Source organism: Meleagris gallopavo, chromosome 6 (assembly GCF_905368555.1).
Source record: "Meleagris gallopavo chromosome 6, MGAL_WU_HG_1.1, whole genome shotgun sequence".
Lineage (NCBI taxonomy): Eukaryota > Metazoa > Chordata > Aves > Galliformes > Phasianidae > Meleagris > Meleagris gallopavo.
The window spans coordinates 21,712,566-21,729,180 of NC_139409.1; the positions used below are offsets into that span (position 1 = coordinate 21,712,566).

Consider the following 16,615-nt stretch of genomic DNA (forward strand, 5'->3'; position numbering starts at 1 on the left):
TTCTGTTAAAGAAAAAAATATATGGTGACAACACCATTTTTCTATTCTCATGAGCTAATGCAAGAGATGCCATCAAATCTGTAATATTCTTTGGGTAAGATAAGGGACAATTACTGCTTAAAACATCATTCATATGAGAGATTTAAAATTTGGTTGGAAATTTGTTGTGTTGGAACATTGAAGAAAAAACACACGAAACCTCCCAGGCTGAGACAAAAATGTGCTCTTTTGAAGCAAACTTGGTGTTTGATCAGGATCATTGAATCATAGGGGTTGGAAGGGAGCTCTGGAGATCATCAAGTCCAACACACTGCTGAAGCAGGTTCCCTACAGCATGTCTACCAGAAAAGCATCCAGGTGAGTTTTCAGCGTCTCCAGAGAGAAGATAATTCCACAACCACTCCAGGCACCCTGTTCCAGTGTTCTGTCACCCACAAAGTAAAGATTTTTTTTCTTAAGTTTAGATAGAAACTCCTGCATTTCAGTTTTTGCCTGTTGCCCCTTATCCTGTCCCTACTGGGCACCACCAAAAAGAGCCTAGCTCTATGCACTTGGCTCCTGCTCTTTAGATATTTATAAACATTGATAAGATCAGCCTTCAATCTCCTCCAGGCTGAACAGTTCCAGTTTGCTCAGCCTTTTCTCATAAGGGAGATGCTCCAGGCCCCTCATCATCTTTCTGTCTCTCCACTGGACTCTCTCTAGAAATTCCCAGTCTACTCTCTCTAGAAGTTCCCTGACTCTCTCCAGAAGTTACTCTCTCGAAGTTAATGATTGATTCACCTATAGGAGGCTGCTAAGCCTCCTCTAGCCATCATGCTGCTGCACCACACTGGATAGGAACATATGGTCTTCAGCTGCACTGTAGTCCATAGAGCTAAAGGATGCTGACGTACAACTCTTGGTTATCAGGTTATGAAGTTCAAGATGTCAAATAATCATCTGAGTCACTAAAATAATAGGCCAAAGTGAAATATTTTGATCCTTTTTAAGATAACATGTATGTTTTCCTTTTCAGCTTCTCTTTTGAAAGGACTGAAACATGCAAACATTGTGCTCCTTCATGACATCATTCACACAAAGGAGACTTTAACACTCGTTTTTGAATATGTGGTGAGTAGAGTTATTAACATTCTCGATACATTTCAGAATGCATTGACTACTATGGAAAAGCTATTTGCTGTCAGTGATCTATGAATTGGGCCAAAATAACACTGTGCTTTCTTTGGAAGAGTGGAGATTAAAGGAGATGATGCTTTATAATGGAGTGTGCTGAAACAGAGGGCAAGGTAGGCTAGACCACAGTCAGAGCTGGAGATGTGGCTTATAGGACTCTGTAAGGTCTTTCCAAACCGGTTCATTATTTTGCTTCCTAGTTATGGCTGTAACTAGGAATGTTAGAGCATTTACTTGACTAATGTAATACAGATAATTTTGAAGTAGATGAGGATAGCATAGGTAAGAAGAAAAACAAAATTAAAATTCTTAACAGGTAGTTCCTGTCATTTGTGACAGGAAAATTTAAATGGCTTTTGTTGTGACTGGCTTCTGTGTAGTGTCTTGTTATAAACAATGTCAGTTAAAAGAACAAAATCTGACACACAATTCAGAATTTCAGATTATTGTTATTTTTACATAGCTCATAGTTTAGCTACTAATTAAAACCTCAGTTTTCACAATATACAGTGTAACAATCTAATTGTGTTCAGAGTATTACTTTCCAAAGTCTTGGGCTTGAACTCCTAATTAATCGTTTCACTTTCCCTGAGACAAACATATGGTATTTATGTAGAAGTACTTCAGCATTTGGCTTTGGAATTATGCAATGTTCTATCACAATTAACCTCTCAGTTTTCACAGAAGGGTCCAACAACATGTAATTTAAAAGAAACAAATGAGTTTAGAGAAGGTTGAATTTTCAGCATAATATCTGTTATTGTGTTGCAGTCAGTAAGGCTTTGCATTTATAACACACAGTGATTACTCGTTTAGTTTTACAAATGGGAAATTGCCTTCTTGCTGTTACTATGTCCCTACTTAAGGCAGATGAGATTTTTTGTGTGTTTCTTGAGAGCATGCCTTAATCATTACATGATAGTCCATGACTTCTTGTCTGAAGAAGCTGTTTGCCCTGTCTATTTGCATAGAAATGCTACATTTTAATAATGAAGGTGTTCATCTACAAGAGCCTACTGAGCAGTTGCATACATTACATAGGTTTTCCTCATGTATGAGAGTATTGATGCAAATCCAATACTTTTTCTTAAAACATGTGATTCCTCTGTCCCTAACTTATAAACTGTATTAGCATAGGAAAAGCTTTGGTATTTAATTTCATTTAACAGTCAGTGTAGAATTACTTGCAGATATGAACACAAGTTCATACAGTTCTTTTTATCTTTGTCTGTATTTAGCTATTTTAGTCAGAAATGGCTGAGAAATTAGATATGTAGTATATATTTATCCCTAAAATAGATGTTTTTGCATGTAATACTAATATCAAATTTCTGGATTTTTCATGCAGTAGTAGTGTTTATAAACTCTAGCTCTCAACCACGCGTTATATCAGGTTGCCACCCTTAGTAAGCATGGGCACAGACTGAACCTCAGGCAGCAGCAGTTCTTTTGAATTCACTTAGATATTTACTTTTAATCAAAGTGCTTTTGTGATCAAAACTACTGGTGCTACACCTTTTTATTCCTCTTGTGTTTGGTTGAAATCAAAACTGTGAGAGGATTTTGTTTGATAACAGTTTCAAGCAACTGATTCAAGTAGTATTTTATTATTATGCTATTTTGGCTGGTGGACAGAGTCTGGAAAGGTGGTGCTGAGGAAGAAGGAGAAGGTTCTCTCTAACCAGCCTATGGAATATATCTTAATCACGTTGTAGCTTACTCCTACTCTGTGAGATGGCACAACTGCTTTAAAAAGATTGTTTTCATTATTCTGTAATGTGAAGTTATGGGCTGGTCGGATAGATAATGCTCTTTGATAATGCTTAATGCTTGAGGATATCCTAAACTGTGTGCATGATACAGTTGTAATTGCATGATCACTAAGGCCTTTTTTCTTTTTTTGTTCATTCAGTGCACAATATGAATGTGCAGAGACAAGAATTAAGGTTGCCCATTTAAATCTACCAATTTTGGCTGGTTAATTATGCAATCTAACTATATAATTGATGTTATTGAGCTCTATGTCTGTAATGCTTTTTGAAACATCTCTACAGGGTTTAACTCAATATTATGTGTGATTTCTACAAAAATCAATAGAAATACTTATGCAATTAAAGCTACAGAGTGGTGGACATTTTCAAAGGCCAGGGTGAACAAAACTTGGAGGCTTGAGTTTGATTTACTTTGTAAAGAAAAATCATGGAACTCGTACACTATTGCCGTTAATTACTATTGGCCATTCCAATATAATAAAAATCTTTTGAATTAGATTTCATAATTAAATTTGGGATGAATGGTTACTAATCCAGCAAATGAAAACTTTGTGTTGCTAGTTTGGTGACAGTTTCATTCGGGAATTAATACTGATGAAATGTCTGAGGTTATCGGAGGTGTTCAGTTTCAGCCTGAAAGAGTAGAAGGAAATTTAATTTCATGTAGCACTTTTCAGAGCAAAATGCATTACAATAATAAGTTAAAAGCTGCAAGCAGAATATCCTCCAAAAGGAAACATGGCAGTGATTAAATTCCCTGAGTACCTCTACCTAGAATTTTTCTTTTTTGTGGAAGTTTGTTAGACAAGTAAACATGACAGAACTTTCTAATCTTGACAGTAAAAGGAAGCAAGACAAATCAGTCTTTAAGAATATACGTGACAGTTGTACGGCTGGGAAATTTCATGGTCCATACAATAAACATTTTGGTATTGTAAGGAATACTAGATATTTCTGTGGAAGTTAAGAAAGGAAGCTTGCTCCTTTCAAATAAAAGAACTTAATTGAAAATATTTTAGTGTATGCAGTAGGGCATAATTTTTTTCTATACTTTGGTAACTCTTATATCAGCTCTATGTAATTACTGTTGGTCATTCAAGCATACTGAAAAAGAAGCTGAAAGGAACTGTTGCTTATGATGTGCGGAGTTGTAAGAATGAGCTGTTCAAAACTTGAAGGATTGGTATTGTCTTTCATGTATGAATGGAAAATGTTTTCTTGTTGCTGTTGTGTGGTTTCTTTGTTTGTTTTTTTTTTTGAAGTTAGTTGTACTGACGTGTGCTAAACAGAACCTGAAAAAAATGTGAAATTTTGATATGTTTTGCATATGCTGTTTAAAATCATAATGGCTTCCAAATGAAAAAGGTGACTTCAGCGTCACAGTTTGATGAAGGCTGTTCACATAAGTTTAGTTCCCCTTTTCCCTAAGTTGTATGGCAAGTGGCACTGATGTGGCCAATGCTGCCAAAGGAAATTAAGAATTTTACAGACAGGATCTCAGATTTTTTTACAGACTGAAGATTAGTTCACATCTCTTTCTACTGCAATTTTCAGTGGCTGATACCATTTGATTCCGACTTTTTTATTTAAAAACAATTGTATTTAGAAGCACTCAATTCCTGAAAGGCAATTCAAACCAATGCATATTGCAACTGGCTTATTAGAATGATAATGAGGTCTTTAATGTTATGTGTAATTATGTAAGTATATTATTATCCATAAATGAATTGGTAACTTATCCTATTCCTGGCTTATAACAGTGAGCTTGTATAGCAATACTTAACATTATGCTTTCAATATTTATAAAGTAGATTTTAAATGAGAACAAATACATTTATAACTGGAAGTATGAGTAATGAGTAATATTATTTCTGCCTCAACAGTAAAAAACAAAAACAAAAACAAAAAAACCTCCAGACTAATATAATAGTGTAATTTAGAACCAAACACTTTCAATTACCTTTCCTATTTTAATCTTTCTGTATGCTTTTCCTTCTTAAAGATTACTTTATATTAAAGAAGAAAGCTTAATTCTCATTGCTTGATTATCACAGCTAAAATAACTTGTTATATGAGCTGTGTTAATGAAGTAATCCAACTACATTTTCCTCCTATTTCTTGTAAGAAAACATGCAAGTTTTTCATTTTAGTGTTGATTGAAAAATCAGCTATACATTCTTTATTGCAATTAAGCATCACAGAGTTGAAGTTCTGAGATCTGAAATTTTGATTTTGACATGGGATGTCTTAGAAAAGTGTTATGTAAGAGAACTGTCAACACTCATTACCTAAAAGGATAAAAAAAATTTTGCATTAAAAATTTTGAGTTTCTTATCTATTAATAATGTGAAGCAAAGCACATTATTGCTCTTCTGTTTAATGTATTAATGAAAACATACTGAATCTACAGGTAGGATAGAATTGTTGGTATGTAAAAACAGTGTTGTCTTCATAGAAGAGAGAGCATGGAAAGCCCGTAGAGTCTCAGAGCTGCTTTAATTTCAGCTTAGCTACCTTATTTTGATGTGAGTGAAATGTTGGGCCATTTTCTTCCCTTTTTAGGTCAAGGTGTGTGTCAAACCAGGGAGTTCTTGCAGTGAGCTATCTTTGTCCGGCTCAGGGAAGGAGCAGAGTTTTGGAGGGCTCCCAGGCATGACAACAGTGAATTTGATAGTTTCCACTTTCCTTGACCATTCCCCTGTTTCTTAAACCCCTGCCTCATTACCCAGATTTGCCTCGAGTTGGACTATTTAAATTGCAGTCAATAAGACAACAGAATAAAAGAGCAAAGAGAAGGAAATCCAGTACTGTTAAGAACAGGCTGAAGGGGAATACTGCTCTTGGGAAAGCTTTGTTTTTCAATTTTTAATGAGCAAATTGGAGATGGGAAATACTAATGTCCAACCGTAAGTTGGAAATGCAAAGTCAGCCTCGGAAGACAGGGATTCAGAAGGGATTTGAGAAGGAAATTGCTTCCTGCTTTAGTGTCTGGTAAAGACTTCCACATTCTGGAATCAGCAGGGAAGAAGGAAAGAAAAAATCTAAATAAAAAAAGTCTTTTTAAAGCTCAGGTATTCCTGCTAGGTGAAGGAGGCCTGGTGAGAGGCTCACACAGGCCTAGCATGAGGAGGAATGTTACTGTTTTACTTTGAAGGTCTCACAAGTATATGCAGACCTCATCTGGAGATTAATCGAGACTGTCAGTCTAACAAACTGGGAGGCTTTGCCTATCTAGGTATCTACTCTTTGTACCATTTTTCTGTAACCTTATCAAATGTTTAATTTTGCAATGTGCTTTCCAATGTTCTGTTCTTTTAGTTTAATAGTAAGAAATGTATTCAATATGGAGTGTTAAAAAGCCTGAAACAACAAAAAAAATCAGAGCATAAGTAATACCAAAGTTGAGCAGGTGAATGAAATGGTAGAAACAAGGAAGATATTCTATGTAGGAAACAAGCAAGATAGTCTATGTAATGCTCTACTCAGTACAGGTAAGGCCACCAGCCTTGGATACACAAGCAAAATATAAATCAACTGGTGGATGCCCCATCCCTGGAGACTTTCAAGGTGAGGCTGGATCAGGCCGTAGGCAACCTGATCTAGCTGTGCATGTCCCTATTTATTGCCGAGGAGTTGGTCTAGATTACCTTTAAAGGTCCCTAAGGATTCTCTGATTCTATAAATCAACTGGAAAGATGAGGGGGAAAGAGCAACCATTCAGAATGAACGGCTTATGAGGAGAAGTCAAAGTATGACTATTTGGGGGGGAGGAAGGATTAGATAGTTGAAAACCATTGAATAAATCATAACGACAGAGACCTATTTCCATGTCAGTGGTAAAGAGAATAAAAAAATCAAATGACCTAAATTGTAGTAAGGATGAGATTAAACTATAAAACTCTTTAATGATAAGGATAATAAAGCACTGAAAAAGATACTATGGAGTGATGATTTCTCTACTACTGGCAGTTATAGTTTTAGGGTTTTTTAAAATTGGTAATTTCTATGTAGGTCGCTCTGAAAGTAATGCCTCCTATTTGCTTCCATGGAAACTACAACATTTAGAAAGTGCACAACAACACTATTTGATAGAGCAAATTCTCAGCTACAGAACACTGCTTTTCAAAACAGTCAACACCATTAGCTATGTATTTTTGATGGCAATGAACAAGAGCTGCACCAGGAGGGGCGAACAACTGTCATTGCTGTCATTACTGAAATGTACCACTCACTGCTTTGCTGTGCTCACATCCACTGTTTGGTCTCCAGAAATGTTCAGCAATGATGAATGTCAATAGGTGCATTTTTTTTCCATGTGGAGGAATTCAGTGACATCTTTGCTTCATATGCACTTCCACGGCAGGTACCTTTTACCAGACTGCCCCTCTGCTGCCATCTGTCACACTGCAACAAAATGTAATGTAGTATTGGTGGGAAGGTTCAGCCTCTATTACCATATCACTAACATCCATCTCTGACATTATGGGACAACATCATAAAATTGGAGGCATTACTTGAAGAGCAGCCCTTGTATAATACAGATTTCTGCTCAACTCTACCAAAAGTAATATTCCTCATCTTTTAATTTCAGTAATAAACTGGCTTTCTCCTGGTCCCTCTGAGGTGAAACCTGACAGTATCTCAACTTAGAGACTGTCCAATCTAGTTAATTTTCTCTTGCTCTTTAATAATGTTTGTTGTAACTGCTGTTTAATTTCTCTAACAATGAAATAATCTGATTTACTTGGTGCAGATTAGGGGGAGAACTCAAAAACAGTTGGAGAGTGATGACTGTAAATCTTAAAAATAGATTTTCCCTTCTCAATTAGCATTATGCATCTTCGTACTATTTTAGTACTATTGGTAGAAAATAAAGATCTAAGACATTGTTGGAAACAGAAACTTGGGGTGAGCATTTCTGGCAAGTAATTATATTTTAAAAAATCTTGGAATCAGAATAAAGATATTAATTATTGCAGTTATCTTTATAAAATGACCATAGTTTTATGATATTAAAAAATAGCGTGTAATCAAGAATTTAGTTTGAATAATAGACAGATGCAACAATTGAAAGTAAAAACAGGTCTGATTGTTTATTCTTGTTTTACTGTTTTGAGTATAGAAGGTATAATCCATGGTAGCACTGTTATTCTTTTCACATCTTAGTCTGAACTGCAATTTTTCCTGTAAAATTTTTATTAATTTTGTGATTATATATGGACAGTTGGGATTAGGAGGCATGGCTGAAAATAAACCACTCAGCCAATGTGAGAGAGGTCTGCCAGAGGATGCTGAAGCTTTTAGTGAAAGTGTTTGCACTGTTCTTTCCTGTTGTGAAGGTAGCAATTTCTTTGTAGCACAGCACACTGCCATAGCAGACTCATCTTGTGCTGGTTTGTCCAGCCTACTATCGTGACCACATTTGTGTTTGTACCTGGTGTTCTGTTATGGCTGTTTGTGCCTCATCAGCTCTCAGCTGTGTGTGGTCTGCTTTACATGGTCCTGGGGTGACCTCTGTCCCCATCAGCTTAGGACTGTCTGTCATACTCTAAGGAAAAACTTTCTGTATCTTCAAATGTGATGATGATGACTATTATTGTATTTGTAGAGTTAGTTTATATAGGGAGTATAAGTCAGTGCTGTGTGAAACCTAATGAATAAGCAAATTAAAGAAAGTGCGCACACTTAACTGTCCACGCGCACTGCAGGTTGCTCAGTTTGTAAAAGTTGTCCCAACATGTTGACTTTGAGGACTGTAATTCCATCACAGTTTAAACAAGGTGATGATATGCTGCTGCGTTTTGGTCATAGTAAATAGAAATTCTTACTGATTCGTGATTTGTGATTTTTTTTCTTCCTTAAAATAATCATGTTTACTGTCTCTTCAACCTGCTTCACATGGAAAGCAAGATCGATACAGTTATTAAGGTGGACAGAGAATAAAGGCATTTGAAGAAAACTGAATTTTGCTGAAATCCTTGTAGTTTGCTCACCGACTCTTTGCAAGCAGTGTGTCCTACCCATCTGAGTCTCAGACCAGGTTGTTCTGTATGCATTGAGCAAAGACTTGGTATCAATAAACACATATTGTCTAATACCACCCACACAACTGTGTTTTCCCTTTTTTCTCTGGGATTTTCAGGTAGGCTTGTTTACGTATCATGTACTCCCATGCCTCCCAACCTCCTTTTCTATATAGAAATATTCATATGTTTTCATATATTTGCCTTTATTGGCCATGTGAGAGAGATCCAAGTCATTGGAAACATCTGTTAGCAAAATTGTTTTCATTAAAGACGTCTTGTTTTTGTTTTCTTTTTTATATTTTTTCTTGAATCTCTAATATAAGTCCTTCCCCCGCTACTTAAGCCAGCTGCTGCTATTGCCTTCTGCTGTTTTTCTGGAAGTGAAAAGCTCAGAGATGGCTTTTAGGGCACTGTATGTGAGCATGGCTAATGCTGTGTGTTCTCATGTGGGGAAAAGCCTGAATTGTAGAAAGTCACAGAAATATATGGAAATGAAGGTCTGTGACATTTTTGAAAACACCAGAAGTATTGAACTGTTGTGCAGTAATCTGCAGAACGTTTTGGCTAGAGGATGCATTCAATTTAAATAGAATTAACTTCTCTTTGTTCTGTTGTCACATCAAATATTACCACTGCCTGTGCTTTTATTGGTAAATTGCATTATCAGTTTGAGAATTTGTCGGTGACAAAAGGGACAGTATTTTAGTCAGTAAAACTGCTAGGGCATGAATAATGTGTTCTCTCCTTTTAACAGAAAAGAATGGCTTGCAACAGTCTTGCTGCCCAAGTGAAACAATACAATCTGTCTGCTGCATGATGTCATTGCCAGAAGCCAAATAGTGCAGTTTTTGTTTTAATGGAAGGGTTCTTTCACATTGCTGGTTTTACATGATGGGAATGTGGTTGGAAATGCTTCCTGTTCCGTTCACAAGCCCCGGGCTCTGCATGCATTTCAGCTTCAAAAATGACAGCTGAAACCAATTAGGCAGAATTATGGGACAGCTAAGTCACATGTAGATTTATCATCACTGAGGATGAGGAGGGAAAGAGAATGTATTGCATGGAAAACAGAAATGGCTAATTTAATTAGAAGAGAATGATGGTCAAATTATTATGAAAAAGGGCAGCGCCTTTAAAAGTAGACATCCTACTGTTTGTCTGAACACATTTTGTGTAAGTTAGCAGGGCCTCTGATTTCTGAACAAGAGAGCTGAGCAAAATATTTGACGTTCAAGTGAGGCACAGAGCATATCTGAGGACATTTGTAGGTTGTGGTTTACTCATTTATTCATAATTAGAATTCTTTCTTCAAAGTGAGTCTGTATCGTCAGCATTTGTCTCTTTTTTTCCTTTTTTTTTTCCTGTTTGCAAACTCTCTTTCTTCCAGAAGTACAATGCAATATATGTAAACCTTGGTTCAGCTGTATAAATATCAGCCTGGGTTCTTTTCCCCTCAGCAGACAGTTACACAGTTATACACAGTATGGTCACAAACACATACATACATGTGTCTGCTAACCTAAAACAGAGTCTTACTGAACAGAAATGACCTGCAGACTTATACACTGCCATGAATCTACAGCAGAACTCCAATACATTTCTTCATGTGAACCGAAATACAAAATTTATTGGGAGAAAAATATTTGAAATTTATGGAGGTTGGAGTAGGTCAGAAGTAGGCATTGACTGATGTACTTCTACATGGAGTTTAGAAACAGAAGAATGGAAATAGCATGTTGTAGTGGTAGTTTTCTATTCCATCTCTTCTAGTCCCTAACTAGAATTCACGATGCCCATCCAGGAAGGATCCTGGGACTTGCAGAGTTTTCTGGTGGAAGTCCAGTTACTTGCTATGTGCACTGAGGTAAGGGTTTGTGTTTTATATAGCTGAGAGAAGGTAGCACAAAGGCTTGATGGAGTCTACCTCAAGGACATGCAGCTACATGTGCCAGAACTCCAAATTCAAATTGGATCTGTGGAGCAATGATCTCTGGTCTAATTTAGCAAAATACATCTGCTTGAAGAAATCTGATGCTAAAAACATTGATTGGCTAATTTGCCTCAGAAAAATTCTCATTTGTACCTAAGAACTTTTTCTTTGAAGTTGCACTGTCTCAGAAACTTCACTTTAGTCTTTCACAACTCTTAATGATGTAGATTGCATCCACAGAGCCAGTGGAATTGCTTCTGTGGGAGGCATTGGTGGGAGGAGGTCGAATTGCTTACTTAAAGCATAACAGATTTTGCACAGAGTGTAGTGTTAAGTGGCAAAGTCAAGTTCTTAAAATTAATGGGCGCCAATAGAAGGATTGCCTGTGTGATCTCTTTTTGGCATCCTTGGAAGAGCCTGCTGTGCAGATTTGCAGAGGAATGTGCAGTGGAGGTATGGCCTGGTGTTTATTGCCCTGTTCTGTCTCTTTTTTTTTTTTTTTTTTTCCTTCGATGCCACAAGGGAAATCCTCATCACAACCACAGTTTTTTGCTGTCATTGCAAGTTTGCATTACAGTTCAGAAATAATAGACTTCTGCTATTCCACGTGAGATTCTGTCTCCCTTGCAAAGTTTCACATACTCACCTGTAACAAAAGTCAGTCAAAAGAGAGAAGGCCAAATACTCTGAAAATTGAAAACCAAAGTGCTTTTATTGACTTCCCTAAATCAGACTCTTTTCTCTGTGCTTCAATTCCCTACCTGATAAAAAGGAATAATGTCACATCTCCCCTGAATTGCTCTCAAAATCATTTATGTTTGTGAAGCATGTGAATAGCATAGCAATAAACAGGGCAGGAAAGCCCGTGAGATTAATATTTCTGCCTTCAAGTAGTAAATAAGCCAGAGACTGCAAGCTGTGTGAGAAAGGAAAGGAGAAAAAACCAACCCACCACAAAACCAGAACAGCTGTTCTGTAATCAAATACTCCTAATTCTGCTCAATGAGTATGTCTCATCCTGCAAGGAGGAAAGCATGCGATCACATCAGGCATTTGTAAAGTTATCACAGTGTAAATTCATTGAGCAAACAAATGAAAGGTTGGATAAACACTATTAATCATGGAGTTTCCTTGCTTTTGAATTCTTCACAATGGAAGCTTGATTTATCTCTGTTTAGTTCTATGTAGCTGAGATAAACAGATGACTGCTAACATGCTATTTGTACATGTAGCTGTGGGTAGATTAGTGGAATTTTAAGAGCAGGAAAGAATGAGATTTTTAGTTTATCTGAAATATCAAATAATCTGTCAGTGTGGAATTACCTGTGGTAATTTGCCTGTGTTGAGGTTTACAGTGCAACTGACAGAGCTGTTAGAAGCTATAGCTCGAAGAAGAACTGGCCTAGCCAGATCAGCTTGGGATTGGAATGTGTGAGACAGGCATTGCCAATTACTGGGAGTCCATAGTGCATTTCTATTCTGCTTACCTGTAAGGCATCCTCACCTCGGAGATACTGGAGAGAAGACTATCAAAGGTGTTTGGTTCATTTGTTTTCTTCTTCATTACCTCATTTCAGCATAGTTTTATGTTGTAACCAATACATAATTCTGTCCTGAATTTTCTTTTAGTGAGTATGTTTAATTAGACCAAAGCACTAGCCGCAGCAAACCCTTACAGTGTCGTGTGTCATGCTGTATCTGCAGCCACTGTTCCACTTGGCAAAGCGTGTTGCCTTCTGACTTGAAATGTAGTGAGAGAGGAAAAGTTTAGTCTTCTATATGGTGTCACAGATATTCAGGCAATGCCACTAGAAAAGTACTTTTGCCCAGTTTTCTCTGTTTCCTTTTCCCATGCTTTCCTGAATCTTGCATTCATGGCTTCAGCTGCACTGCCAGCCGAGCACACAAGCACTGGAGCGGACATTTGCCTGCCAAAAGAGAAAATGGTTTAGGAATAGCTCTCTGCTGTGCTGTCAGCTTTCCTGGCTGTACTATTTAATTCAGTGCACTTTGAGCCCCTACCTTGAGAAAAGAATAGAGCTGATTGTGCTGTCCTTTGTCTTTTTTTTAAGTGAGGAACAACTTACTATAATTTTATGAGCTGCCTTCCTGGTTGGTAACATAGTGTTTGGTTGCTTTTATGAAAAAGATTAACTTATTCTTAAGAGGAGAAGTTCTTCAAAGATTTACACAAAATACTCTGCATTTCTGTTTACAGTCTGAATGAAGATCTACTAGAGGTTTCTCTATGTATGTAGCTTGTGAGAAGGGGAAAAATAGATGCCAAAAGGCTGCTGCAATTGCTGCTCAACTGACTGTTAGTTTTGAAGGATTCCCTAGAAGTTGTTGCATGTATGAAATTTGCAGTAGATACCAGTAATCAGTTTTTGCAGGAGAACTACTGATGCAAGTTATACTAGGCTGGTTTCCTGGCTGTTGGGATAGGAAGGAGTAAGTAGTGAATGATACATAACACAAATCATAGTTTTGTGTTTGTGTTTGATCGTAGTTGATGATCATGCATGGAGGAAAAGTATCCAGATGATAACTGAAATGTAAGTGGAAAAAAATGGGTTTATTGTTGCAAGTCTATTGGAAATAAAACAATTTGTGTTACTAGTGATGTGACCGAAGAGCTGGGTCTAAGAAAGCTTTTAGGTTTTTTTTGTTTTTTGTTTTTTTTAAATGACAGGGTTAACGGATGACTTTCTTAATTTCCTTACTGTTGATAACAGTAACGCTAAACAAAGTTGTCTGATGTGCTGATGCTGATGAGTATTGAAGGATGATATCTGGTTCATTTTGGCACAGCTTATTGATACAGTTGCAGAAAACTGCCTGGGAACCACTGTATGGACAGTAAATACTAACTTGGGTATGTTTTTCAGTTATTTTGTAAATGTGTTCACTAATTTTACAGTGGTAACTGTGAGCTGAAGTATGTATTACTGCAGCTTGTGTTTTGGAGGAAGTTCTGCTCTGTGATACTTGTGGTGGTGCATCTGTTTGACTGTAAGATTTGCATGGCTCACTTTGGGAGTCAAGCAACGTCCTGCAGTGAAGACATTTGCTATCTTGAAACCAAGGAAGAACAACCAAAAAAGGTGTGATAGTGCACAATCCCATCAACCTGTGCATCACACCATTGCAACATTTATTCCACATGTGCATTGCATTGCCATTATTTTTCAAGATGATACACAGTTGTGGTCAGCGTCGTTCTTGCATCATAGCAGATGTAAATTTCCCTATGTATCCATCTGACGATTCTCCAAAAGAGCGCTATGCTGCACAGAGGAACTGCTTTAGTATGTGGAAGGCAGTTTTTATCCAAAACTTCACCTTCAAACTTCCCTTTTTTATCTGGTCTGTTCTGGATGCGAGGCAGGCATCACCAAGCAGCTTTGCAAGGAATGCTGGATGATTTTTACCAGATGTGCTCTGAAACCAGATGTAGAAGTCAGAGTGGTTTTTGTGGTTATTCCAGTGCATATTTCTGCTTTGTTTATTCTGAACATAATTCCAGAAGCTGAGTTGTGCAAACAAATCAGAGAAACAAAATGCCACTTCACTGAGAGTATGCTGCTGATTGGTAGGGAAGTGAAGAAATGAAAAATTCAGAGAAAATAATGATTTCATAGTAAAAATAATACATATCCATTAGTAAACAGTAAGCATTATACCAATGAATAGCATTAATCAATATAATACTAGTCTCCTTACTTTCTAAAGGATTTTATGGTGCATTTGCAGGAAATATATGCAACTGTGAAGTGAAAATGTAGTGTTTGAGTTTTCAGTGAGGAACTTTGCTAAAGCTTCATAATTGATAGCTGTATATGTGTATGTGTATAACATGGGCTTCTTTTTGAGCTGAAAAGTATTATCAAATACTCTGACATGCTATGCCTTTTAAATTTATTTTTTAAATCATTAAACCATCTTAAACTAAAATTATATTTAAAAGGTAAAGTTTTAATGAATAATATGAGTAGCTTTTGAGGTTCTGCCTTAGTTTCTTCCTCTTCCCCATATTAACTATATGGTATCGACAGTGATATGGTCATACAAGCTATAAAATGATGCTGAAATTCAAATAATTCATTTACCATATGCAGACATTGGAAACAAATTCAATTTACATTCATTGAATATTCATATCAGTCGGGTTAAGATTATTTAAAAAATAATAGCCTAAAGGAACGTGTGTTTGTGTGAAAAATCTCCTTATTTTCCATTTGTTCTATCCACTCCAAAGTAGGAGGATATTTATTATTGTAGTCATACAGATATTAATACACTTTTTTCCATCTGGCTTTCTTTTAGCACACTGATTTATGTCAGTACATGGACAAACACCCTGGAGGGCTTCATCCAGAAAATGTGAAGGTAAGAGTCAAAAAGAGGACACGCATGACAAGTACAGTAATGATAAATGTATGTATAAACTCCTGCTTTTGTTGAAGCTAAATTAGCTAAAGGGAAAATGATTGGCATTTGAAGTATATATATATATATACGTACATACATATGCATACATACATATATATATATATATACACACACATATATATATTTATATAGTAAAAATATTTGAACTTTCCTCTAAAAAGAACTTCTGTAATCTCTGAAATTGATTCCAAGACAGAAGGTATGAGTAAATAGTGTTACAGCGTTGGTAATCCCTCTCTTCCATTCGAGGGTTTGTTCTTACGACAAGACAATATGGCCATAAAACTCCCAAGTAAACATGTTGTAGGTTCCAGTGAGGTACCTCAATGTAAGGTTATGGAGTCTGAGGGGACTGTAACAAGTTACATTAGCTGATTGTAATGCTTTTTGTATGAACATATAAAATCCTTTAGCTCCTTCATTCTGATTAGGCATTTTTGTAGCTATCTCACTGTTTTTCATTTTTCTGTTCTAAGGTAGATATTAAGAATCATTGTGCAGCAAGAGGTGTTATTAGCAGGATTTACTGGATAAATAGATTGGTAGAGGTTTGATTCAGTTGCCTTCTGGGAATTAAGCCAAATTATTTTAGCATTAAAGGGAAGCCAGTCAGACCGACAAAGGGTGTCTTGTACATGTAGATCACACAGATAGTTGTTACACTTGTCTTGCACTTTGACATCATTCCTATTGTACTTTGGAAGTACCTAAATCTTTTCTTTTCATGCTGAGACTTTTACTCAGTATCTTGTTTCCCAAACACAGAAATTGAGAAATTCATGGAAAAATAAGTATCTTTTCTCTGGAAAATTCAAAAGACCTGTTTGGTTTAAGGAAACATATTTGGCCAAACTGAAATAAACAGATTTTCTTTTGAAAATAAGTGGCATGCATGCTGCAAGTTAGCATCCTTGTAACCTGTGACTGTCACTCAGACATTTTGGCAGTGTGGACAGGAAAGGTCCTTCAGAAGGCACTGGCTTTACAGTCCCTCTCTGAGTGCAGCCCCTGAATGTGGGCCATGTGGGAACTCTTCCTCACAGCTTTTGAGCTTCTTCACTGATGAGCTTCAGAAATTTCATTTCACGTGCTGAATGTGTTTCTTGATACAGTGACTTTGTGTTTCATCTCCCTTTGTGGAAAGCTGAACGTTCCACCCAGTGAGCTTTGGGATAAACTACAACTGGTTTTGAAAGTCCCTTATGCTGCTTCAACCTCATAGGAATACTGCAAGGCTGTATATTAGGTCACCTAAGACC

At 36.7% G+C, this 16,615-nt stretch overlaps 1 protein-coding gene across 2 annotated transcripts in view; it reads left to right on the forward strand.

Moving 5' to 3' along the window:
• CDK14 (cyclin dependent kinase 14) overlaps positions 1-16,615 on the forward strand; it is a 311,233-nt gene that overhangs the window by 125,895 nt on the left and 168,723 nt on the right. For both annotated transcript variants that reach the window (XM_085227413.1, XM_085227412.1), the window contains exons 6-7: positions 1,019-1,113; positions 15,231-15,293. In XM_085227413.1, coding sequence (XP_085083539.1) covers positions 1,019-1,113; positions 15,231-15,293 — 158 coding nt within the window. The remainder of the gene's footprint in view (positions 1-1,018; positions 1,114-15,230; positions 15,294-16,615) is intronic.